The 27,889-nt window shown below is 36.6% G+C and overlaps 1 protein-coding gene across 2 annotated transcripts in view; it reads right to left on the reverse strand.

The window, feature by feature from the left end:
- Smap1 (small ArfGAP 1) overlaps window positions 1-27,473 on the reverse strand; it is a 184,160-nt gene extending 156,687 nt beyond the window's left edge. For both annotated transcript variants that reach the window (XM_047557844.1, XM_047557843.1), the window contains exon 1: window positions 27,143-27,473. In XM_047557844.1, coding sequence (XP_047413800.1) covers window positions 27,143-27,260 — 118 coding nt within the window. In that variant the 5' untranslated portion in view covers window positions 27,261-27,473. The remainder of the gene's footprint in view (window positions 1-27,142) is intronic.
- Between the last annotated feature and the right edge of the window lie 416 nt (window positions 27,474-27,889).

The raw sequence follows: 27,889 nt of genomic DNA on the forward strand, positions 1-27,889 counted from the left end.
CTTGAACTTGCAATCATCCTGCCTCAGTCTCCCAAGTCACTGGAATTACAGGCATGTGCCACCACACACAAGTCCCTGAGTTTGATCCTCAGTACTGGGGAAAAAGCTCAGAAAATGCAATATACTGTAATACTATGTTCGTCAACCATATTAAGGAAGTTTTTTTAAAATATGAATATCCAGTAACAAAACTGTGAGGAGAGGTCAGTAGGTCTACACAAAGTAAACTTGACCCACCACTCCTGACAACAGAGGTCAAACAGGTTTTTAACCTGGCATACTTTTTAAGACAGACCTTAGATTTTATCCTGAGGAAATAATTAAGTATACACATAAAGCTGTGATGGCAGGGGTATTTATAACCACAAGTTAGAAAACAAGAACCTACCAGTGGGGACAGATTACTTTAAAATACTTTTAGGCTATTTTAAAGTACTTACTATTAGCAAATACTTTGTGCAGCAAATAACCCTGAATTCCCTTTGTCCCACTATCATTATTTTTAGCAAATGACTAATCATCACCTACTTGTCCTCTCACACTTCAGGTCACTCTCACTCTACTTCTTCACAAACTGATCCTTTCTTCTTGATCTTTCCTTCTGTCCAAAGTTCTGAATCAAAATTTCCACTAGACTTTGCATTAATAATATTAATTAGAAATGCCAGATGGACCTTCATAGAACTTGCCTGCCCTTAAGATGTGCTTTTCCTACATGATGTTACTACAGCCTTCTTGCCTCTAAACAAAATGACCAGATGTAGACATATGGTCCAGATTAGGACAGGTCATTTCACCCAAGAAAAGTAAAGATGTCTTGAGGGGCCTCTTTAAGAAGCCAAGCAGCAAGTAACATAGGCATAGGAGTTAATAAGTACCAGCAAATAAATAAGGGAAGTGATTAGTAATGAAGCAAACAAAAAAGACAACATGCTATGTAGGCCCAAAGATACAGACAGAAAAAACATGGCTGCCTGAGGACTTTGAAGTTTTTTTCAGGCCAAGCTATCGATGTTCCAATCTTTCTGATGCAACTCCCCAAGACAGACTCTATGGTTGCACTGTCAACTTCCTTACACACCTCTATTCTACTCTACTTCCTGTGTGCCTTCTTGTACTCAGAGAATAGAAAACTAAAAATTATTTGATTCCTTTGTAGTTAGAATTCTGAATGACAATTTCTACCAATTAGATGCACTCATGCAATATGTGAAAAGTGAAGTGGAGACTATCTTCCTGTCCTTTTTTGGCTGTTTTCTAGTAGGAAGGCAATATCATGAAATATCTGGTCTTGAGTGTCTCAGGTGTGAAGAAGCAGTTTTTGATAGGTTAAATCCCACATTCCAGCACAAAGACACCAGTTTACAAGTGTTCTAATGCGGTTATAGCTTTTTAATTGCTGGATCACAGCTAACTGGATTTTTTTCCTTAGAAAATAGTTCTAGTGATGGTCTCAGAGTAGTGGCTCTCTCAAAGTTAGTCCTCCTATAATTTGGGAGTCATTCCTAAAGGTTCAGCATGGAGCCTGCTCTTCTTCTACCCTGTCCAGGGTTTCATTAGCACCAATTTCCTGTATTAAAGCATTTCTCCTGATAAACCTAGAGTGTCTGTTTCTGAGAAGTCCTAATAAAGCAATCTAAAAAGAATATATAATTATAGTACTCAAAGCCAGTGACTTTTACAAGTTCCATGCTAAATAAAGTTTTACATAGGTTGAAAAAAATTAGAAAAGAGAAATATTGGGCTAGGTCATGTTTTCCAGAAAAAGAATCACCAAAGTCATGTTCACTGTCAAACACTGAGCACTTACTATACTATATGAACTATTTCTGGGCCACTGAGATAAATGAACTATTCTTACACTGCTTTGTACTATGATTATTTATCCTTTGCAGATAAAGTCTTTAACCAGCAGTATACATTATTCTTGTGCATGTCAAGTTCCTTCCCCTTCTCAGTCATTTAGTCATTCAACAAATATGCTAAAAACCTATGAGCTTAGAAGCATTCTAAGCACTGAACAAAACACAAAATCTGGCTGTCAATATTCTACAAAGAGAGAGAGACTTTAGACAATATATAGTATATTTGAGTGAGGATCTAACCTAGATAGGACACCAACTTCATGCATGTGTGGAAAAAGAACATGCTAAGCATAGGAAGGCAAGTATAAAGCTCTGAGGCAGAAGCATGACTGGTACATTCAAGAGCAAAGATCAGACTATGGACCATAGTAGGGCCTTGGTTTTTACACTGGCAGAAAAAAAAAAAATTAAAGAGTTTTGAGCAGAGCAAAAATATGACTTGACTTTTAAAAGATCACTCTATCAGCTATATTAGACCAGATCACAGAAGAACAATCAGAAAATTAGTGAAGTCAACAATGCAGACAATTTCAAAGTTTGTAGCATGAAGAAAAGGACAGAGAGTAAAATGAGGAATGGCCGAGGAGCAAACTTAGAGGAAGAAGGTCAAAGATCCAGTTCAGCCTTAGAGGAAGAAGATCAAATTTTTTGATATGAGATCGGCAAGGGAAAGAATACAAACAGAAGAGAGAAGAGGTTCAAGGGCTGAGTCCTGTGAAGTAAGCCTCCTTCCTCCTGATAAAACAAAACTCCAATGCCCCCTAACCCCTACAATGGAAAGGCCTAACATAGAAATCCTTTACGTCAGTATTCATATACCTTACGTAACTTCAAATTTGTATGGCAAATAGCAGTTGTATCTTACACATATTGGTACTCAAAAAGTTATCTATGAAATATATACAGTTATCCCTCAATATCTATGGGTAATTGGTTCCAACAACCCCTATGGACACTAAAAGTCTATGGAGTATGGAAGGTAATGGCATCATACTTGGCCATACCTAAACATATCTCCTGTGCACTTCAAAGAATCTCTAAATTACTTACAATACTTAACAAGGTGTAAACACTATGTAAATACAGTTACACTGTATTGTTTAGGGAATAATGAAAAGAATAAAAAGTTGTATGTTTAAGATCAACACCAATTTTTTTTCTTCAATACTTTCAATCTACAATCAGTTGAATGCATGTATGAAGAAACCACTGATATGGATGGCAGACTGTACTTCTTTAAGCACTCCAGAGACAAAATTCAAGATAATAATTAGCAATAGAGGTTCTGGTATATTTTAATAGTTTGTTACAATTCTTTCATTATCTTCTGAGAAAATGAGATGATAAGTAAAATCAGAAGATATCAAATACTACATTTTCAAATGCCTTCTTTTAATAAAACTACAGAGCTCTAATCCTAAATTTAGGATCCAGCATCCTAAAATGATTAGAATTTACTATCAAGAGCCAAAAGCTAATTTTGTTATTCTTTAATCACACTGTATTTGCAATTATTTAATTTTTAAAACCTCTTTGGTTTTCTTAAAATGTTTACAGATTCAGTATGTTCAGAATAGTTGATACCATGTTGAAAAATAATCATTTAGTACAAGATTACATACATGTCCAAATATATTAGATTAGTTTAACAGAAAAAATGCAGAACAAAATGAAACAAACATTTTTTAAGTCCAGAAAGCTTCCCCTTATTTGTTAGTAACTTAAGTTTGTTCCACAAAAACTTAAATCTAAAGAAAAGAAAGAAAAGTATAGTGAATACCCACATTTCCATTGCCTAGACTTAGTAATTAATATTTTGCCATGTTTTTCCATCTTTTTATGTTGAAGAATCTTACTTTCAGTCATCAAGAATCCCTAAACGCTTATATATGAATCTCTAAAAAAGCAAACATTCTCCTTCTACCACACCTAACCAAAGTTCTCAATGTCATCTAATACTTAACACATTCTATTTTCAAAACTGCACTCCCTCAAAATAATTTTGTAAAAAGTCTTTTTTAAAAGCTATCATCTCAAGAATATATTATATTGGGTTATGTCTTCAGTACTTTTGAACTTAGAAGGGTACCCCAGCCCAACGTTTTCTATATCATTGACTTGGTAAAGAGATTCTAAACCCAGGTTTAATATAATGAGTAATAACAACCTCCCTCTATTATATTTCAGGGGACATACATATATGAAATGTCACTTACTTGCTATCAGTATAATGCTCGTTAGTTGGTGTGAATTCTAAAAATAATTTGTGAATATTCAAGGTCTATAAAGATTAAACCTGAGATGACTGGAACTGATATAAAAATGTTCCTTAACTCTGATAAATATTATTTGGGACTGACATTCTCCTCTACAAAAACTCAAAACTTTAAAATATTTAGTCAAGATTATATAACTTTATTCAATATGAACATACAGTGATTTAACCATTTATAAATTTGGTTATGTATACATATGTGTTTTATACTTTAATTTAAACATATGAAAATACTGTTACTTGTTTTTGTTACATTTTAGATCCCAGAAAGATGTAGAATAACAGCCTATTACCATACTTCAGATATTTTGAAAATACTTTTTATTGTAAAAATTTAAAACAGAACCTTGACTTTTTTTATTTTATTATGTCTTGTCATTTTTTTCCTGATAGTCAGACATGGTATAAAGGGAACTGCTAAAAGTAGGACTTCAGTAATGTAGTGATAAGGTGTTGGAGGAGGGGATATTCCACAGTCCTATGATTAGGTCTCAGTCTTCCAGCGAATCTTATATCTCTTGTCTGTGAACTTCACAAGTGTTTCCTGGTTTTCTACTCACCTTCATTGGTGACACAAGATGCCTAGAGAAGACTGGAGTTGGGTATTTCCCTTTCCCCAGGTCAGTTAAACTAGGATCTAATAAAACCCTGACAGGTTCAATTCTGACTAAATGGCTTCTCCTAAGGGCACACCTTGTTAAGAACTGAGTGTTCTGGTGTACAGTATTTCAAAATGGTTTCTTTTCCCCTCCTATTGCTGGAAGCCTAAGGAACTTTTTCTCTAATATTCACTCTAAGAATCTAACTCAATTTCCTAGGGTTTTCAATTCTCAGATTTGTTCACTCTGAACATTAATAATTTATAGTTACAGTTTAGGTTTCCCTTACACCAGTTTCTGCTCTTGGGTTTTCTGCTCCAGTAAATTATGATTATCTGTATTGCTGTCTAACCAATTTGGAGAGCAGTCATTTTGCCATGTTGCCTCATTTCTCTGATTTAAGAAGAACTCTTGGATTTGTCTGTTTGTTTTTGTTATTTTTGTTTAGTTCATTTGGCTTTTTTCACCTTTTAAGAGTATAAAGTGACAAACTGAAGTTTCTACCTACTGAATCAGAAAGCCCAAGTCCCTCCAATTATTTTTCTAAAAATAAGACAAATATTTATTTCAAGTAAAAAGCCTTTGCTTCATTCTCTAAAAAATGTAATTGCCTAAAATTTGGAACAAGAAAGCAATCACCAGTAGCCCTGTATTATCAATTGAAATGAAAACCACTGTCTCCATTAAATACAAATTTCAAGTAACAACTAATTCTCAGTAAATAAAAAAGAGAAAATTATCTGTCCAGTAACTGAATAGAATTTCCACAGGAAAAAAAAATGTATTTAATCTGATAACATAAGGGAGTTAGCAGCAGTAACAGTGACCTTTGCTTTTGAAATTAATAATTTCATGAAAGTAAAAAGGAAACCATGTCAAAAACAAGAAAAATTGCTTATATCAAATATTTTGAAAGAATTTATCTTTTTTAATTTTCTATGATAATTATATAAAAAGTCCTCATAAAGTAGTGATATCTCAATTTTAAATTCAGGAAAATTTTAAGACACTAAAACTAGGCAAAATCAGGAGGAAGAAGCATTTCTCTTCCACCAGAAACACTAAATAATCCCCTTAAAAAGTAATTAGAAGGAAAAAATGTTTTTGCTTTAAGTTAAAAATGTGCTATATGACAATCTTTTTAACATCTATATAAATATATTAATAAGAAGGCTTGTCTTTTAAATGTGTGTTGCAAAGATGTCCCCTTCTGGCCTCCCGCGTTTATATCATCAAACATGGGGCTGGGGAGATAGCTCAGTTGGTAGAGTGCTTGCCTTATAAGCACAAGGCCCTGGGTTCAATCCCCAGCACCACAAAAAAAAAAAAAAAGGTATCATCAAACATGTAAATTACTCTGAAGTTCATCCACACAGGCACAAAAGGATCAGGATAGTTTAGAGATTTGAAATAAAAATGAAATTTAAGATGGAATGAAATCAACAAGGAAGCCCTTTAAGTCTTGCCTCAGTACCTCCTCAGGGACTCAGAACACTTTTGGCCAAGAGGGCAACCTGTTTCAGGGTTTCCATCTCTGTGAGAATTATTAACACTGCTGGAATTGCCAGAGAGCTGCACAAAGAATTTACACAAAGTACACAAAGCATTCTAATAGATAAAAGAGAAAATTAACCATCTGCTAAGTACTCTAGCAAGCACAGTAATACCAATTTTTCACCTTGAGAACAGGTACAATATTTCATTCCTATTAAAAATACCTAGTAAAATGCATATCACTGAAATATCCAGCAAAAGAACACTGTACACAGACCTGTAACCACTTTATCTTAAACTCACTCTGGCAGATAATAGAACAGGAACTAAGAGATTTCAGAAACCTGGTTTTAATTCTTTACATTTCAAATTATCTCAATGTTCTCTTCCAAAGAGCAGGTTTGCAAGTGGGTCTATTTCAAGGAAAACTTACATCCAATCCAACATGTCCTGATATACCAGACTCAAAAGTGCTTCATATACATTATATCATTCAATAATTATCACTAATAATCCTATGTCAATACTTATTAAGAATATGCAAGTTTAATATTGTCATGTTCAGGAAACCAATTGAGAAATATCAACCTTAGCTCTATTCATTCATTAGGGATATGGTATTTAAGAATGTTAAAAATGCAAAAAACTCCTTTGTTTCTTTCTTTTAATGAGATGTAACTCTTCTGAGGTACTGAAACTTTAGTTTCATAAGAATAATTGTACTAGGTTATAAAATAAAAAATCAGGGCTGGGGATATAGCTCAGTTGGTAGAGAGTGCCTGCCTTGCAAGCACAAGGCCCTGGGTTCAATCCCCAGCACCACAAATAAATAAATAAATAAATAATAAATAATAAATAAATAATAAATATAAAATCATATAGACTATTCTTTGAGGATTTTTAACGCCCAAAGCTAATTTTAGAACCTAATCTTAAAATGTGATCTCATACATCTCCTGAGAAGAAGGTATAATAAGCTAGTAGAGCTCCCTATCATCTACAGGATCAAGTTCATGCTGTGTGATCTACCATTAAATGTGATCCACAATCTGTCCTGTTTTCACCTACTTAATATATGTCCTACTATGCTGAACCCTAGACTGGGTTAAGGCTCTCATAATCAATCATTTTACCTCTAAACCTTCTTGCATTGTCTCACCCATGAACTTTCAAGGGACACTACATATATAAACCATAACAAATATTAAGACAACGTATGTTTAAGGAAAAAACTCTTTGATTCTAATGTCTGGGTTGCCCAGGCAGGTCTATGAATAGTGCAATAATTGACTAGCAAAACAGAAGGTAATAAAATTCAGGACTTTTTCCAAATCTATGACAGATTTCTTATATGTATAGCCAACTAACAAATCATTTTAACTTTTTGACAAATTCCCGAGTCCCTGGTATATTTTAGAAGTTGTAGCAGATACATGATTGATAAAAATATGATCAAATTTAACTACTTTCGGGCTGGGGTTGTGGCTCAGGGGTAAAGCACTTGCCTAGCAGGTGTAAGGTACTGGGTTCAATCCTCAGCACCACATATAAATAAATTAAAGGTATTGTGTCCATCTACAACTAAAAAATAAATATTTTAAAAAATTTTAACTACTTTCTGGAAAAGGAAAAGATATAGGAGGAATAGTCCTGTCTCCAAGTAGCTTACTAAACTGGAAGAGAAGCCCCAAAACTTAATACTCCCTGTGCTAAGGACCCAGGCTGAATTTCCCTGAAATAATTACTTCTAAGTGGACCACTGGTCTCAAATCAACATTCCAGTATTATAGAACCAAAAAGTTATATAGCTCTGGAGTTTAAAATATTTAAGTGGTATTCTTTGGCTAATATTATAACAATGTTATCTACAGAATGTATTTTTATTATAGGCATATACATTCACAGTTCTTTTTTTATATTTCTTAGATGTTGATAGACCTTTATTTTATTCATTTATTTATATGTGGTGCTGAGAACTGAACCCAGTGCCTCATACAGGCTAGGCAAGTGCTCTACCACTGAGCCACAACCCCAGTTCCACATTCACAGCTCTTAATAGAATACCCTGCAGTTACAGGTACCAAAACCTGATTTTTTTTTTTTTTTTCTGTAATAAGGATGAACCCAGCAGCACTTTACCACTGAGCTTTTTATTTTTTATTTGTAGACAGAGTCTCACCAAGTTTCCCAGGCTCTCCTAGAACTTCTCCTGCCTCAGGATCCAAATAACTGAAATTAAAGGTATGTGCCACCATGCCCAGCAAAAATTTGATGTTCCACGGATGCATTAACAGTTTTAGGGCTGTATGACTAACACAACTCTTTAAGAAAAACAAAACAACATGAAATCAATAATTTCCATAATGTTTTCAAAGTACTCATTAGTATTTGAATTGACTTGGCAAAACAATAAACAAAAAGGTACCTGTCAAGGATTTTCATCCATTAAGACAGGAACAAGAACAGCATTGCTCTCAGACGATAAATACATTTTCGTGGAAGAGGAAAATAATTTAGGATTGTATATTTTGCATACATTCAAATAAATAATTGAGAAACTACTGTATCATCCATAGTAACTGCTAACATCACCCAATGAATAATAAAACATAACTGCAAGTATTTGAAATACAGGTTAACTCCCTCACCCCAATGTCAGGCAACCACTGATCTACTCCCTGTCCCTGTTTTATCTTTTAAAATTCTGTGCAACTGGAATCATATGTAGTCTTTTGTGTATGGACTCCTTCTCCAGCATAATGCCTTTAAGACTCACCCACGTTACTGTGTCACTAGTTCATTCCTTTACATTGCAAAGTATCATTCTATTATAAGGATACACCATTTTCTTCATTCATCAAATGATGGACATTTGGATTACTTCCACTCTGTGGCTATATAAATAAAGTTGCTATAAACACCCAAGTACAAATTTTTATTGAGTTACAACATTTCTTTATATATATTCTGAACAAAAGTCCTTATGAGATATTTTCTCTCAGTCTATGGTTTTCCTTTTCATCTTCTTAAATGTATTTTTGTTATAGATAGATATTAGGTGTCCCCCAAATGCTCATGTGTGAGGCAATGCAAGAAAGCTTAGAGGTGAAATGATTGGGTCAAGAGAGACTTAAACTAATCAGTACACAAATCCACTGATAGTACTGACAGTAACTGTACACAGGTAGCATGGCTGAAAGGTGGGTCTCTGGAGACATGCCTTTGGGTATATATTTTGTGAGCTAAGTTTAGTCCCTCTCTGCTTTCTGATCATCATGCCCTGAGCCGCTTTCCTCAAGCATACTCTTTCACCATAATATTCTGCCTCACAGTCAGCCTTGAGGAATTGAGCTAGCTGTCTATGAACTGAGACCACTAAAACAGTGAGCCCCAAAATGAACTTTTTCTCCTCTAAAATTGTTCCTGTCAGGTTTTTTGGTCATAGGAGTGAAAAACCTAACTAAAACACTTTTGAAAAGTTAAAGTTTCAATTTTGATTAAGGGTAGCGGGTATTCCTGCCACGTCCAACGTGGATGAGGGAAAGGGTTTCTGTTGGAGGATGGTGCCAGCTACTGATTAATCACTAAGAAACTTAATTAAATAAACACAAAAAATCAATAATCTTTTTAAATGGGAGGGGGTGTGATGGATTGAGCCATGCCAAGATCTGGTCTCTGACAAGATGGAGAAGCCCACCTTCCCTTTATTTATAGTCATACAGGTAAAGGAGGACCAGGAGGGGTTTCTTCTTGAGGAACAGGATGGTGTGGAGTAAGGGAAGTCATTTGTTTAGAGAATTAGTGTTTCCTCAGGCACTGAGCCACTTCTGTACAGAGTCACCTACGCCAGGCTATCTGAAACAGTCTCTCATGACTTCCAGTTCCTGGGAGTCAGACCTCTGTATCCCATGGCTCAGTCAAGTCTGATTCTATTAGACATGGATGGATTCCCACAATTAAATCCATTTTGACAGTTGTGTATTTATGAAATATACAGTTGTGTTCTATCCAAAAAAACTTTGCCTTGTTCAAGGTTCCAAAAATTGTCTCTCATGTCCTCTTCTAAAAGTTCTGTAGTTTTAGTTCATAAGTTTAGTTTTATGATTCATTTCAAATTAACTTTTGTGTATGGTCTGGGGTAAGATTCAAGGTATATTCAGTTGTTGAAAAGATTATCCTTTCCCTCTCTCAGTTACCTTGGTACTTCTGTTTATAACTAAATATCCACTTATGTGAGTCTATTTCTAGAATACCATTGATCTGCATCTGTCTTTATACCAATACCATACTGTCTTGATAACTGTAGCTTTTTTTAGTAATTATAGAAGTCAGTTTCCATAAGACCTCAAATATTTCTTTCAAAATTGTTCTGATGTTGCAGGGGTATACTTCACATTTCATTAAAAACTATAGAACCAACTTGTCAATTGATAAAACACAACAAAAGTCTTCTAAGATTCTGAATAGATCATACTGAATCCAGAGATTAATTCAGAGAGAAACTGACATCTTTAAATTACTGAGTCTTATAATCCGTGAACATGATATATCTCTCCATTTCTTTAGGTACTTTTTAATTTCTCTCAGCCATCTTCTGTGATTTTTAAGTGCAGAGGTCTTACATGTACTACGCTAAATTTATCCTTAAGTTTTTATATTTTATGCTATTGTAAATACCAATTTTTATTTCAATTTCCAATTATATGCTAGTGTACAGAAATAATAAATATTTCTATATTCACTTTGATTTTTACAACCTTAACAAACTCAGGGGGCGATCCAAGATGGCGGCCTAGAGGGAGACTGCACCCCCAGTCGCTCCAGAACCCAAGAGTTAAGAGGGGAGGCATTGAGAGACTCGGACTGAAATAGAGCCACGGGTGAGTCTGCCCACTGGGTAAAGCTCGGCCCAGGTGGCAGGCCCAGATAGAGGGGGCTTATTGGAGCCGGGCAGGGCAGCTAGAGTCTTCCCAAGGTAGCCTTCCACACTCCGGCAGTGAGCTCCTCCCACACGGCCAGCTGCACGGTGCAGGCCCACAGTGAGAGCATTTCCGCACAGAGCCAGTTCCAAACCGTGGAACCAGTAGGGGGCTAGGGGCAGTTTTCTTCGGATGAGCTGCTTTATCAGATTCCTCCAAGACATCAGGCTACTGAAGGCTGGGAGGTGATACACTGGAAATCTACAGGGACACTATAAGCCAATAGCGGAAAACTGCAATATCTCAGGGTCCCACTGACAACTGACCAATATGAGAAAACAAGGGAAGAAAATGTCCCAAACAAACCTAGATACTACATCAATAAAACCCAATGACAGCACAGCAGAAGAAATGTCAGAAAGGGAGTTCAGAATGTACGTAATTAAAACGATCAGGGAAGCAAATGAGGAGATGAAAGAGCAAATGCAGGCATTGAAGGAGGAGATGAAAGAGCAAATGCAGGCATTAAATGATCGCACCAATCAACAGTTAAAAGACCAAATACGGGAAGCAAGAGATCATTTCAATAAAGAGTTAGAGATACTGAAAAAAAACCAAACTGAAATACTTGAAATGAAGGAAACAATAAACCAAGTTAAAAACTCCATAGAAAGCATAACCAATAGGATAGAACACCTGGAAGACAGAACCTCAGACTTTGAAGACAAATTATTTAATCTTGAAAGCAAAGTTGGCCAAACAGAAAGATGGTAAGAAATCATGAACAGAATCTACAAGAATTATGGGATATCATGAAAAGGCCAAATTTAAGAATTATTGGGATTGAGGAAGGCTTAGAGAAACAAACCAAGGAATGAACAATCTATTCAATGAAATAATAACAGAAAATTTCCCAAATCTGAAGAACGAAATGGAAAACCAAGTACAAGAGGCTTATAGAACTCCAAACATACAAAATTACAACAGACCCACACCAAGGCACATTATTATGAAAATGCCTAACATACAAAACAAAGACAGAATTTTAAAGGCCGCGAGAGAAAAGAATCAAATTACATTCAGAGGGAAACCAATAAGAATATCAGCAGATTTTTCAATCCAGACCCTAAAAGCTAGAAGGGCCTGGAACAACATATACCAAGCCCTGAAAGAAAACGGATGCCAACCAAGAATCTTATACCCAGCAAACCTTACCTTCAAATTTGACAATGAAATAAGATCCTTCCATGATAAACAAAAGCTAAAGGAACTTACAAAAAGAAAGCCAGCATTACAGAACATTCTCAGCAAAATATTCCATGAGGAAGAGATGAAAAACAACGATGCAAATCAGCAACAGGAGGCGCTAGCCTAAGGAATAGCCAAATAAAGGAGAAACCAAATCATGTCAAAAACAAATATGAGTCAATTGACTGGGAATACAAATCATATCACAATAATAACCCTGAATGTTAATGGCCTGAATTCATCAATCAAAAGACACAGACTGGCAGATTGGATTAAAAAGAAAAATCCAACAATATGCTGCCTGCAAGAGACTCACCTCATAGAAAGAGACACCCATAGACTAAAGGTGAAAGGATGGGGAAAAACATACCATGCACACGGACACAGCAAAAAAGCTGGAGTATCCATCCTCATTTCAGATAATGTGGACTTCAAACCAAAACTAGTCAGAAGGGATAAAGAAGGACATTACATGCTGCTTAAGGGAAGCATAAATCAGCAAGACATAACAATCATAAATATCTATGCCCCAAACATTGGCTCATCCACGTACGTCAAACAAATCCTTCTCAATTCCAGAAATCAAATAGACTACAACACAATAATACTAGGCGATTTTAACACACCTCTCTCACCACTGGATAGATCGTCCAAACAAAATTGAATAAAGAAACTATAGATCTCAACAACACAATCAGCAATTTAGACTTAACGGACATATATAGAATATACCATCCAACAAAGAACGAATACACTTTCTTCTCAGCAGCACATGGATCCTTCTCTAAAATAGACCATATTTTATGCCACAAAGCTACTGTTAGCAAATACAAGAAGATAGAGATACTACCTTGTACTCTATCAGATCATAATGGATTGAAATTAGAAATAAATGACAGAATAAAAAACAGAAACTTCTCCAATACCTGGAGATTAAATAATACACTATTATATGATGAATGGATAACAGAAGACATCAGGAGGGAAATAAAAAAATTCTTAGAAGTAAACGAGAACAAAGACACATCATATCAAAATCTCTGGGACACTATGAAAGCAGTACTTAGAGGAAGATTTATTTCATGGGGTGCATTCAAAAAAAGAAGTAGAAATCAACAAATAAACGACTTAACACTACAGCTCAAAGCACTAGAAAAAGAAGAGCAGACCAATACCAAAGTAGAAGAAGACAGGAAATAGTTAAAATCAGAGCCGAATCAACGAAATCGAAACAAAAGAAACAATTGGAAAAATTAACAAAATAAATAGTTGGTTTTTTGAAAAAATAAATAAAATTGATAAACCCTTAGCCACACTAACAAAGAGAAAGAGGGAGAAAACTCAAATTACTAAAATTCGGAATGAACAAGGAAACATCACAACAGACACGAGTGAAATACAAACATAATTAGAAGCTATTTCGAAAATCTATACTCCAACAAAACAGAAAACCTCGAAGACATCAACAAATTCTAGAGACATATGAATTACCTAAACTGAACGAGGAGGACATACACAACCTAAATAAACCAATTTCAAGCAATGAAATAGAAGAGGTCATCAAAAGCCTACCAACAAAGAAAAGTCCAGGACCAGATGGGTTCTCAGCCGAGTTCTACAAAACCTTTAAAGAAGAGCTCATTCCAATACTCCTCAAACTATTCCATGAAATAGAAGAGGAGGGAACCCTCCCAAACTCGTTCTATGAAGCCAATATCACCCTGATACCTAAACCAGACAGAGACACATCGAGGAAGGAAAATTTCAGACCAATATCCTTAATGAACATCGATGCAAAAATTCTCAACAAAATTTTAGCAAATCGCATACAAATATATATTAAAAAGATAGTGCACCACGATCAAGTGGGTTTTATCCCAGGGATGCAAGCTTGGTTCAACATTCGGAAATCAATAAATGTCATTCACCATATCAACAGACTTACAGTTAAGAATCACATGATTATTTCAATAGATGCAGAAAAAGCATTCGATAAAATACAGCATCCCTTCATGCTCAAACACTAGAAAAAATTGGGGTAGTGGGAACATTCCTAAACATTATAAAGGCAATCTACGCTAAGCCCATGGCTAATATCATTCTAAATGGTGAAAAACTGAAAGCGTTCCCCCTAAAAACTGGAACAAGGCAGGGATGCCCTCTTTCACCACTTCTATTCAACATCGTCCTTGAGACTCTAGCCAGAGCAATCAGACAAACCAAAGAAATTAAAGGGATACGAATAGGAAAAGAAGAACTCAAACTATCCCTGTTCGCTGATGACATGATTATATATTTAGAGGAACCTGGAAATTCCACCAGAAAACTTTTAGAACTCATAAGTGAATTCAGTAAAGTAGCAGGTTACAAGATCAATGCTCATAAATCCAATGCATTTTTATACATAAGTGATGAATCTTCAGAAAGAGAAATTAGGAAAACTACCCCATTCACAATAGCATCGAAAAAAATAAAATACTTGGGAATCAATCTCACAAAAGAGGTGAAAGACCCCTACAATGAGAACTACAGAACACTAAAGAAAGAAATTCAAGAAAACCTTAGAAGATGGAAAGATCTCCCATGTTCCTGGATAGGCAGAATTAATATCGTCAAAATGGCTATACTACCTAAAGTGCTATACAGATTCAATGCAATTCCAATTAAAATCCCAATGATGTACCTTGCAGAAATAGAGCAAGCAATTATGAAATTCATCTGGAAGAATAAAAAACCTAGAATAGCTAAAGCAATCCTCAGTAGCAAGAGCGAAGCAGGGGGTATTGCAATACCAGATCTTCAACTCTACTACAAAGCAATAGTAACAAAAACGGCATGGTATTGGTACCAAATAGACAGGTAGATCAATGGTACAGAATAGAGGACATGGACACAAACCCAAATAAATACAATTTTCTCATACTAAGACAAAGGTTCCAAGAATATGCAATGGAGAAAAGATAGCCTCTTCAACAAATGGTGCTGGGAAAACTGGAAAACCATATGCAATAGAATGAAATTAAACCCCTATCTCTCACCCTACACAAAACTCAACTCAAAATGGATCAAGGACCTCAGAATCAGACCAGAGACCCTGCATCTTATAGAAGAAAAAGTAGGTCCAAATCTTCAACTTGTTGGCTTAGGATCAGACTTCCTTAACAGGACTCCCATAGCACAAGAAATAAAAGCAATAATCAATAACTGGGATAGATTCAAACTAAAAAGCTTTCTCTCAGCAAAGGAAACTATCAGCAATGTGAAGAGAGAGCCTACAGAGTGGGAGAATATCTTTGTCAACCATACCTCAGATAGAGCGCTAATTTCCAGAATCTATAAAGAACTCAAAAAACTCTACACCAAGAATACAAATAATCAATCAACAAATGGGCTAAGGAAATGAACAGACACTTCACAGAAGATGTACAAGTAATCAACAGATATATGAAAAATGTTCAACATCCCTAGTAATAAGGGAAATGCAAATCAAAACTACCCTAAGATTTCATCTCACCCCAATTAGAATGGCGATTATCAAGAATACAAGCAACAATAGGTGTTGGCGAGGATGTGGTGAAAAAGGAACACTCATACATTGCTGGTGGGGTTGCAAATTAGTGCAGCCACTCTGGAAAGCAGTGTGGAGATTCCTCAGAAAGCTTGGAATGGAACCACCATTTGACCCAGCTATCCCACTCCGTGGCCTATACCCAAAGGACTTAAAATCAGCATATTACAGAGATACAGCCACATCAATGTTCATTGCTGCTCAATTCACCATAGCCAGATTGTGGAACCAACCTAGATGCCCTTCAGTTGATGAATGGATAAAGAAACTGTGGCATATTTATACAATGGAATATTACTCCGCAATGAAGAATGATAAAATTATGGCATTTGTAGGCAAATGGTCGAAATTGGAGAATATCATGCTAAGTGAGATAAGCCAATCTCAAAAAACTAAAGGACGAATGATCTCGCTGATAAGCGGATGAGGACATATAATGGGGGGTGGGAGGGGCCAGCATTAGGTTTAGGGTTAGGTTTAGAGTTAGGCTAAGGAGAGCGGTAAGAATGAAGGAAAGAAGGACTGTGTAGAAGGAAAAGAGGGGTGGGAGGGGTGGGGGGGAGGGGAAAAATAAAATAAACATCATTACCCTATGTAAACGTAAAAAAAAAAAAAAAAAAAGAAATATCCAATCTGTCATAAGGGATTTCATTGGACTAAATCAATGCAGATCTAAAACAGACATGTCAGGAAAACTAATTATGGTCACCTCCTGACCCAAAGTCAAAGGAAGAGGAATGCTTATCATCTCCAGATGCAGATGTCTTCTTCACAGATGTTTACAGTTCATACAGAAGCTCTTTCCACAATCCTCTCATGCTACTAGAGGAAGCACAGGGTTAGATTTGCTTACTACTGAGGATGCTCAAATATGTCTACCTGGGGAAGTTTATAAATTCTTACCCAAACTCAAGGGCCTCTAAAGTTACTCCAAAGGTAACTTTGGCTTAATTTTGCCCCACTCTCACAGTGCTAAAGAAGGAAAATCTATAATTCCAGAAGTGATCAATTCTGATTACACTGGTATAGTATACATTTAAGTTTGTCTCTTATGCCTTTAATTCTCCCCAAATGATCCTCCATAGTTCAATTAATTGTCATTCCTTATATTACTGCCCAACAACCCCTAAATGAAATAGGAAAAAAAAGAATTTGGTTACAGTATTATAGATGTATGTTTACCTATTACTGAAAATAAATGAAAATTAACTTTTTTTTAAATGAGCAGTCAATCACAGGGTTATTGGACACCAGTGCTGATGTAACAGTTATACCTGTCTCAATGTGGCCTCATGCATGGCTCTTTCAGAGGACCATCCCAGTGTGAGACATTGGAGGAAATAATAAACTGGTGTCTTAAAAAAAAAAAAAAAAAACTCAATTATTGATTCTAAAAGGTTTTTTAATAAATTTCTTGGATTTTCTACATAAATAATCATACTGCAGAGACTAGTAAATGACACTAGCATGCATATATTTTTAAGTAATTCCTATTAGAATGCCCAGTTAAAATTGTATTCGTTCCTATCCTATGCCTCCTTAAATATATCCAAGGCAGTACCTTTTACAAAATATAAGTTTAAAAGCCATGTGCAGTGGTACACACCTGAAATCAAAGTTACTCAGGAGTCTGAGGCAGGAGGATCACAAGCTCAAGACCAGCCTGAATAACACTATCTCAAAAAAAATTAGAATTCTATGTTCAATATACAATTTTTATCACTAATCTACTTGTAGTAGGCAGAACAACAGCCCTAAGATGTTCATGTTCTAATCCCTGTAGTAATCCTTGTGAATCGATGAAGGACACTGATGGCAGTATTACCTTAGATTATACAGATAAGTCCAAAGTAATCACAAAAGTCCTTAAAGTGCCTGAAAAAAATATGATGATGAAAGACAGGGGAGAGTAGAAGACTAAATATGACACACTGATGGCTTTGAAGATGAACAAAAGAGTCACAAGCCAGGAATGCAGTGGCCTCTAGAAGCTGGAAAAGATGAAGAAACAGATTCTTCCATAGAGCCTTTGCAGGCTATGATCCATTGCTTTTAGCTTAATAAGACTCATTTGGGACTCTGAACTCCAAAGTGTAAATAATAAATTTGTAGTGTTTAAGCCACTAAGTTAATGGAAAATGTTTATAACAACAATAGGAAATAAATATAACAGTGATGATCACTTCACTTTAGTGAACATTAATTCTGCTAGCTTACTGGCATCGTGCACAACCACTATTCGACACCAAAAGCAACTTCAGGAGTAGAAATGCATAAATCAAATAACATCTAGACTAAATCCTAATTTTTATAAATTATTTTTATATTGGAAGACAAAGTTATCCTAAGTATGATTTCCCACCAAGTTCTTCATTTTTAAGTTTCTATTTGAACTTATCATGGTCCTTTAATGCATTCTTTACAAAGACAAATGACAGATATCTAAAGTTCTATCATAAATCACTGCTAAAGTAATCACTTAGATCTCTTATGAATATAGACCAAAAATTGGTGAAGGGAGTGGAGGGAAGCAGTAAGAAGACTACTAGAAAGTTTATAACTCTCTTCCTTTTGGGCTCCTAAGTTCTCACATGTTCTACTCAAAATATATGTGAACATAAAAATCAGTATGTTTCCAATAGCTTTATCTAGGTTTAAGTGAATAATTCTAAAATCATTTCTATATGGTACTATGGCTAAATGTTACTTAAACATGGCTCTACCTAACACCACAAGTAGAAAATACTGGCATTGATAAATGTACAAAGGTGATCAAAAATTTAATATACCTTCAGGCTTTTCTTAAAATTAGTGAATAAAAGAGGTCTTGTCTTGATTAGTCAACATAAATTGGTGGAGATTTCTTTGATTTTACTCTGATTACTTCAATAAAGCACTACAGTAAAAAAGTTTCAAACAGAATGTCTCCTCAATCTGTGAGGAATATTTCTATGAGTTACAGAAAATGGCTTGAGATAATTAAAAATAATATCTGGTAAATTTGCTCAGCAAGACCTAAATCATCAGTGAAAAACTTAAAAATGTATGAAGGATTGATCATGACTCAGATTTCCATTAGACCTCAAAATATAAACCTTCAATAGCAGAATTTTTAAATTAATAATTACAATATATACTAGCACAGATGTGACACAAGGTATATATTTCAAGAAAGAGCACAGACCACAACAGAGTTAAAATAAATAATTGCAGTAAGAATCAAAAAAGATAGGGACAACTGATTACTAAGCAAGTCATAGGCAAAGCTTGAACTCAAACCAAATTTTACAAACTTAAAACAAGGTCAGTGCTTTTTCAATTCTATCATGCTATTTCTATAGTTTAAAAAAGCCCAGGGAAATGACCAGTATCTGACCCTAAGGTCATAATGGAAAAAACAAAAAATATGGAAGGCAAAAATTAAACATTCAAACATTTGTCCAAAGACTTGATTTATAAACTGAAGTTTAATGGTCAGACAAAAATTCCAATTTGTTTAAATTGATATTTTAAGTATGGTGGTTCTATTAAATGCAGAGATAAATTTAAATGAAGACATTTTTCACATCTGAACACAATGTGATAAGTAATGAGTCTCTCAGGCCTAAACCGTTTGCATAAATATGGTGATTTGCTAAATACCTGCTTTTTGGGGGGAATCTGGAATTTGCATATGGGTCAGGCATGGGTACGTATGCAAGCACATATGTGAACACATTTGACAATTTCTCTCTGGCAATATTTTAAGTTAGCATGAAGACATAAGTCTTTTCAACAACAATATCTTAAATCACAAACTTTCAATAACAAAAAATATTTTTATCTAGTATTGCATCTGATATGGTTAATAGCATAGGCTCTTGTACTAGATCTCTTAGGTCTCCAAATCCTTACTCTGTAGTTCAGATTTCCACCCCTATTTCATTTCAGTAAAATAGTAAGAGACTTTACTATTCAAATCTGCTCCTTTAGGCTATACGCTTATGAGTAAGCTAGTTCTAGAGCCAGCCAAGATAGGCTGAAACTTCAACATGTCCTGGACAATAAAGGAAGAAAATATACACTATTAATAATTTTGGGAGGTCCCCAAGACCACCTTCAGGTTCAGCAATTTGCTAAGAGAATCAGAAGACTCAACATACAATTGTACACCTGGTTATGATTATTACAGAAAAAAGATACCAAGCACAATCAGCAAAGAAAAAAGGAATTTTGGAGCAAAATCCAGGAGAAATCAGAAGCAAGCATCCAGTTGTTCTGTTCAAGTAGGATTGCACTAAAAATACTTAATTCTCCCAGCAGTGAGTTGTGGCAACACATGTGAAGTACTCCCAACCAAGAGACTCAGTGCCTAAACTTTTATCAAGAGGATGCTCAAGTACTACTAATACATATGCAAATTCTACACTCCCAGGGGAAAAAAATAGATACTCAGCAAAAATCACATTATTTTTGCAAACACTTTAGGTACAAAGAGAGACTCTTATCAGGGTGGAAAGACCATCCCCAAATTCAAGTTCCCAGATGTCAGCCAGTCCAACCTTGTAGGCCTGGTATGTTAACTCCTTTCTGCACACCAATAGATTAGTAGATCCTTTACAGCATGGCCCTTTACCTGTTCCTTGCTTTAATCCCCACCTCCTAGAAAAGGGCCTGAAACATAAAAGTCAACCGTATTTATAATGAAAAAATTCCTGATCTACCACTTCCTAACTGCGTAATATTGATCAAGTTATTTCAACTTTCTGTGCCTGTTTCCTAATCAGTAAAATAGGATGACAGTAGTACCTACCTCAAAAGGTTATTTTGAGAATAAGTTCATATATGTATTGTGTCCCCTGCAAGAAAAAACTGATAGCTGATGCACATCTAAGTAATGCTATTACTTTTAACTATCTATCCCATAGTTAGTCAGAGATTTATTCCATCTCTAAACTTCTAATGAATCTATCAGTCTACCATAGATATGAAGTTAACTTGTAAATGTTTCATGTCTATTGAGATTTCTTAATGTCCTATGGACCACACTTAAAACTTTTTTACGTGCACAACAGTATCTAACATGGTAATTAATTTGTATAGGGTTATGCTACAGTTTGGATGTTGTTTGTTCCCCAAGGATTTATGCTGCAAAACTGGTTCTAAGTGTAGCAATGAGAGGTGACAGGATCTTTAAGAAGTGAACCCTACTGGAAGGTGGGTCAGGTCATCTGGAGCACTGCCCTCAGAAGGGTTTAAGATAGTTCTTATGGGATTCTATTTAGTTCCCAGGAGAATGAGTGAGCCTAGCCCTCCAACTCTCTGGCTTAATGTTTTACCATCTGATCTCTCTCTCATGTCCATTTCCACTGTGATGTGATACAGTCGGGGGGACCCCATCAGAGCCAGCACCATGCTGTTGGAACTCTCAGCCTCCAAAACTATGACATAATTAAATAAACCTCTTTTTTTTCACATAAAGTATATAGCCTCAGGTTGTTATAGCAACAGAAAACCAATACAATCCAGAACATAATGATTTACCCAACAAAAGTATGTTCAATCAAAGTCTTTACAGTGGTTAGAATATAAGGCAGTCAACACCTCTCATAATAGTTATATAACTTAAATAAAATTATCTACAAGTTTCAATGATCTTCTTTCATTGAGAAAATTGAAAAAGGCAAAGAAATGGTTTGGCTCTAGGCAGTGAAAAAAAACAATAGTGATATCATTAGCAGTAAGAAAAGGTTTGAGTTTATAATTATTAGAATGTCAAATATTTTACTTTGCCTTCACAAAATCACTGGTTCAAGTTTCAATGACTTGAACAGTTATGTATATCTCATACAGAAGAATTAAGGAGATTTATATCAAGCCAAGTAATGAAAGAATATTGTAATTAAAAAAAATAAGATGAAGAATAATTAGGAGACAAAGGGGTGGAACAACATATAACACAAGTTTTAAACTGATAAGTCAGAAAGAGACCAGTGGTTTCCATTCCAGCTCTGACACCAAGGTTCTCTGCACACAATCTTCAGAGAAAACCACAAAATGGGCAGAATTACAAGGACAATAGATTCCATCAGCTAAAGTTCCATTTTGTGGGAACTTTTAGAATGACAAATTTCTCAAAATGAATTATAATCAGATTTTTGTTTATAAAATTTATCTGGTAAGCATCAACATCATAAACATCAGTTCCTTGAGGTAAACCTTATTTTTAATTAATTTAAAATAGGTTCATATACAACTCAAAAATAATGGATGCAATGAAAAAAATGTTTCTATTCTCACTGCCTGTGGCAGACTCAAGGACTGGCTCTCACAGTCTCTGTACACATATCACTTTTTGAAGAGGTGAGAAAGCTAAAAGACACCTTAGAAGGCAAGGTGTTGGAATCAATTAAGTTCTGTCAATTATTTGCACATGGAAAGCCTAAGTGTGGCATAGACCATATTCCTAAGGTAGAAGCAAGGGATAAAAATGACTAAGAGCAATCAAGGGCTTACAGCAACCATAGTAGTCCTTCTTCACCCACCCAACTCACCAGTTTCTTGGATGAGAAGCAGTCAAGGCACTGGGACAGTGGCAGCAGTGGTAGTATGTGTGAACTTGAAAGTAGAAATCCAGTAGTGAGTGACTCGTGGACCTTTTCCTCCTCCAGTTCTTCCAATGATTTGGTAAGTATCTGAATCTTTAAACCCCTTTTAGCTAAAAATAGCTAAAGTATATCTGTGTCCTGTTCCAAACCCTGACTGATAGACTGACACTGCATGAGTTCAAGTCCTGTTTCCTATTCCTTGGACTACTGTTAAACACCTCCTTACTTGGTGATGTGCCTGCACTCTTTCTCTATCCCAATTCTTTCTGTGACCTGCCAGAACCAAATGTGAGTATAGACAGCTTTACCATAAAAAGGCCATATGAAACCTCTTTTACCTTTCAAAGCCTGTGAGTCCAACTGTGTCCTCTAATTCCTTCTCTAGCTGGTGAAATTTCACTCCACCTTCAGAACCAAGATCACATACGACTTCTTCTGTAACTCCTAACAGGGTTACTTCAAATGCCACTCCCTTTCACAGGTGTACTCCCTATCAAACACTCTGTTGCCACTGGCTCTGTGCTCATTCGAATTCATTTATTCAAAAGATAGTTGATGAGTTATAATTACCTTCCACATGTCACACACTCACTCACGGTGCTGAGAATAGAAGAAACTACCCTATGCAAGATAAAGAAGACTTTTCCTTTCTTGTAGCTTTAATCCAACAGAGATGTGGAATGCCCAATAATTACCTAATAATGTTTAATTATAATTGTGAAGTGTGACAAGATTCAGGATGATGTCTCACATATATAAATGGAAGCCTAACCTAAGGTGAGAGGAGCAAAAGGAATTATTTTCCTTGAAAAACATTTAAGCAAAAACTGAAGATGAGTGAAAGCAGATATATCATCAGAGAGGAAAAGCATGTGCAAAGGCCTTGAGGTAGCATCCTGAAAACTATAAATACAAACAATGGAAAAAAGCCAGGGTACAGGGGAAGAGAACCAGAAAAAAAACAGGAGGGGGGTACTTTTTACAACAACTATTACACCACTAGCACAATATTTTAAATTATTCATTTACAGATATACACTCACCACAAAACTCTTTCAGGTCTCAGAAATGTTTTTGCCTTTTAATCTAATATAGTACTTTACTGTCCTCAAGTTAAGATCTGTGGAATGAAGAAATAAGTGATCTGCACAAGGAACTTAACTGATCAATTCCAAACAGTCAAAACAAAATGATCTCTAGAATTCAAAACCTTGTATGTTTGACCACCCCAAATTGGACAAGAAATTAATACTCATGATTACTTGTGGATGAAGCTTTAGATTCTAAAAACTAAATCTGGGGTTGGTGAAGGGCTCTCTCAGTCCTCTCTGTCCCATACTTCCACCAACTAATAACTAACAGAGTGACTTTAAAACACCCACAGAGTCACGAATGCAGCTGAGAAGTGTAGCTCCATCTGCCTGTTCTTATCCTCCAGTTGCTCAACATATCTGGTAAAGTGTAGGATCACAAGCAGGGAACTGGCACCTATGCTATCCTTTCTCCTTCCTTCCTAAATACTGTCAATACAGGAAACAAACTGATGACTAAGAAAATGTCAAAATCCAATTAACGGAACCCTGTCAACTACTATAAAGTAACAGAACAGGGCAATCTCAAACCCTGGGCTTTAGTTTCAGTACATGTTCTCAAAATCAGTGGGGAATTTTTTTCTTTGAAAGAAAGAAAACTGAGTTAACTAGGAAATAACTTCAAGATTCATGAAAAGCTTGATGCAATTCATTGGACAGTGAGGAAAACATCAATACATATACTGAATGAGACCTCTTAATACCTGAGCTGTGAAATAAGACCATTAGAAAGTCTTTTAAAATCAGAATTTCACTACCTACATTTCTTATTTCACCTAGCATATAAAATAATAGATCCAAAATTATGTAACAAGTCAATAATTCTACTATAAGAGGTCTCTATATTGGGGCCCAACATACCAAAGATGCAAAACACTTTGCGAAAATATATTTAAATCAACTGTCCAATTATGTCAAATTTTCAAGTATAAAACTGAGTTTAATTAGAACATTGTGTCCCTATCTTTGCAATTTTTTCCTGGTCAAGATCAAACAATGAAATTATTTACAAGATCATTTTAACATTATCCTATACTTAGAAGCAACAAGGAAAAAAATCTTTCTAAATCATGACTGCAGGGTTCATGCCATGAAATTCGCACCCTTGAAACCTTGATACTACTCTCCAACTTCCTCTACTTCTCAAAAACAAATAAACCAAGAAGCAAATGATCAAACAAAGCCAAAACTTAAAAAAAGACACTCATTCAGCTTTTTTCTATTTGACTTTAGTGGCAAGAAAAATAGTGAACAAATGTTTCCTACTCTTCATGTCAGAAGTAAAACTTTTTATCCTTATTTAAGAAGTGCAGGGCTGGGGTTGTGGCAAAGGGTAGAGCACTCAACTAGCATGTGTGAGGCCTGGAGTTCGATCCTCAGCACCACATAAAAATAAAATAAAGGTACTGTGTACACCTACAACTGAAAAAACAAACGAACAAAAAAGGAAGTGCAGGCTAAGCACAATGGCACACACCTGTAATCCCAGCAGCTCAGGAGGTTGAGGCAGAAGAATCCCAGGTTCAAAGCCAGCCTCAGCAACCTACAGAGACCCTAAGCAACTTAGGGAGACCCTTCTCAAAATTTAAAAAAAAAAAAATTTTTTTAATTAAAAAAATAAAAAAGGGCTCGGGATGTGGCTCAGTGGGTAAGCACCCTGGGATTCTATCCTCAGTAGCAAAAAAAAAAAAAAAAGTACCACATGATTTTCTTCCCCTCCATTTCCAAAAAAGTAAATGAAAATGTGTTAATATGTGTAGTTTAATAAAGGCTTTGAAAAACCCACAAACTTACTTTTATGAAACATTAATGAAAATCTGATCTTATAAAGCACCTTTTTGGAGAAAGAAATTTGAATAAAAATTACTTCTACAATTATTTCTACACATAAAAGGTAAGCACCCAAGCTATTATTATTCAATCATTAATAGATTTAACATTTACCAGCATCTCTATTTAACCATGTTATTTATTACCCAAAAATGACGAAATACGACTCTATAACTTCAGCTCCTTTCATTTTCTGATCTCTTAAAGTCTATTTTTAAGTGTTTTACTAGTACTAAGTAATAAGCAAGTAATTGAGCCTCAATACAGTAGAGTATTAACAATAACCTACACATATAATCAACCATTAAGCAAACAAATATTACTTAAAAAAAATCAGGCATATAATTTTTTAACTTAATACATAAGTTACATGGGATAAATATAAGGCTAATTCAATCAAGTTACTAAGATATTGAAAGTGCTTCATCAAATGATCTAGTTACATTATTCCCATCTACCTGATTCTTACAATAATCTACTACCTGTTATGACAGTGAGGTATCTTGCTGATGCTGTGTGGCTGAGTCTAATCAAATATTATCAGTCCATGACTGTGACTTATTTATTTAGTATTGATAAAGAATGGTAAAACTTCAAGAAAAGTCTATGTTAAATGATGCAGAAATCTTAACATTCCCAAAGACTGATTATCTCCTGTTTCAGAGAACCACCTATTTCTCACTGAATAATTAAATGAACCGACTTACAATTAAGATCTTTTTCTAACTACATGAGAGATTTGGTTAAAATCTGAAACAATTTTCCCCCATGAGATGACTTACAAGACCTTAAATATAAATCAGATCACCAAACACAAAAGTATCAACTAAAAATAGTCTATTTCAAAAGCTCAGAAGCCCTCCAACTGAACAAACTATAGGTCGTTTCCATCTCTGGATCTTTAAAATGCACCTTCAACGTCTAACGGGCTGACAAACCAGTGTCCACATATTCTCCCAAAATAGCTAGTCTGAGAGAATCTAACCACTAAAATCTTCAGGGTCCATAAGCCCACTGTCCAAAAGAATAGTGTAATGTAATTCCTCTTCATTCTGACTAACAGCTAAACTAAAAAGCAATACTACTATTATTGTGATCCTTCCCCAGTTTTTTATTCAGTAAAGCTCCAACACACCAAAAGGACACCATGCCCTTTTTAAGGAAACAAGCAAAAACCCTGTACAAACGCTGTCAGGTGGGCAAGCAGGTAGGGCTCCATCTAGGAGACGGAGCAATCGAGCCCCAAAGAGGAGGACGTGGTCACCAAGAGGGTCGAAGAAGAGGCCAAGCCCTAAGGGCGGCCCCACCCACAGAGGCAGCTGTGAGCAGAAGCAGCAGGGCAATTCTTTAACCCTAAGCACTACCCAGGCCGACGCCGTGTTCCGCGCTCCCAAACCCCAACCAGTGGAGGGTGGGAGCATCTGGACGCAGGCACCGGCTCCGCCCCGGGCGGGTGAGAGAGGCGGCCGAGTACACCGACCGGTCTGTGGGCCTGACCTCGCCGCCGCCCCTGGCTGAGGCGACGGTCACCTGGAGCCCTGCGCCCACCCCATCCACCAGCCCTCGCGTCAGGGCCGGGCTGGCAGCTCAGCCGAGGCGCAGCGGCTTGCGGGAAGGTCACCGGTCGCAGGAGGCCTCGACAGGGTGGCGACGCCGTCAGCGCTACCTTTGGCCTCGCAGTCGGCGCAGTACTGTTGTCCTCCTCCCTCAGCAGTTTGGACAGGATGAGCTGGTGCTGCTCGTTCAGCTTCTGAGCCTTCTCCCGGCAGGAGCGAAGTCGCCATCTCAAAAGCGGGGCGGGGTGCCTGGGGCAGCTACGGCGGCTGCGGACGCTGGCAGAAGCCGGGCAGGGTGAACGCACCTGGCGCCGCTGGGACCGCGGGCGGACTCAGCCCAGGAAGCGGCGGCGGCGGCAGCTGGAACAGCAGGAGGGGCGGCGGCGGTGGCAGCGCCGACGTGTCCCGCCTCCTCTCCCCGCCGGCCCGCACGCACCGCCCGAGCGGCAGGGGAGGGGGAGGGGAGCGGGACGATCCGAGGCTTCCGGGTGGCGCGTAGGAAGGAACCCGGGCGCCGGACGTGCTGCGCATGCGCCGAGCTGCTCGCGAAGCAGGCCAGCCAGGTCTTTCTGCAGAATGGATGTTGCACAAGGTGATTCTCGAAAGGTATCTGGCACTATCCTAAGTGTGTTTTCCCCCTTTTGACATGTGATTGTCGCTGAGGACCTCGGGTGACCTGGTAATGGAAGAACTCTTGTAAGGAAGCGACATTCACTTGTTTCCTTCCCTTGATTTTGCTGACACACGTTGGAATGTAGAAATAGTAGTGATTAAGTGAATTTATTCGTTCTGCAGTTTCGAAGCAGGCACTATTCTAGAAGCTACAGACACTCATGAAATGAAATAGGAGAAACAGT

The sequence above is a fragment of the Sciurus carolinensis genome, chromosome 7, assembly GCF_902686445.1.
Source record: "Sciurus carolinensis chromosome 7, mSciCar1.2, whole genome shotgun sequence".
In the NCBI taxonomy this organism is placed as follows: Eukaryota; Metazoa; Chordata; class Mammalia; order Rodentia; family Sciuridae; genus Sciurus; species Sciurus carolinensis.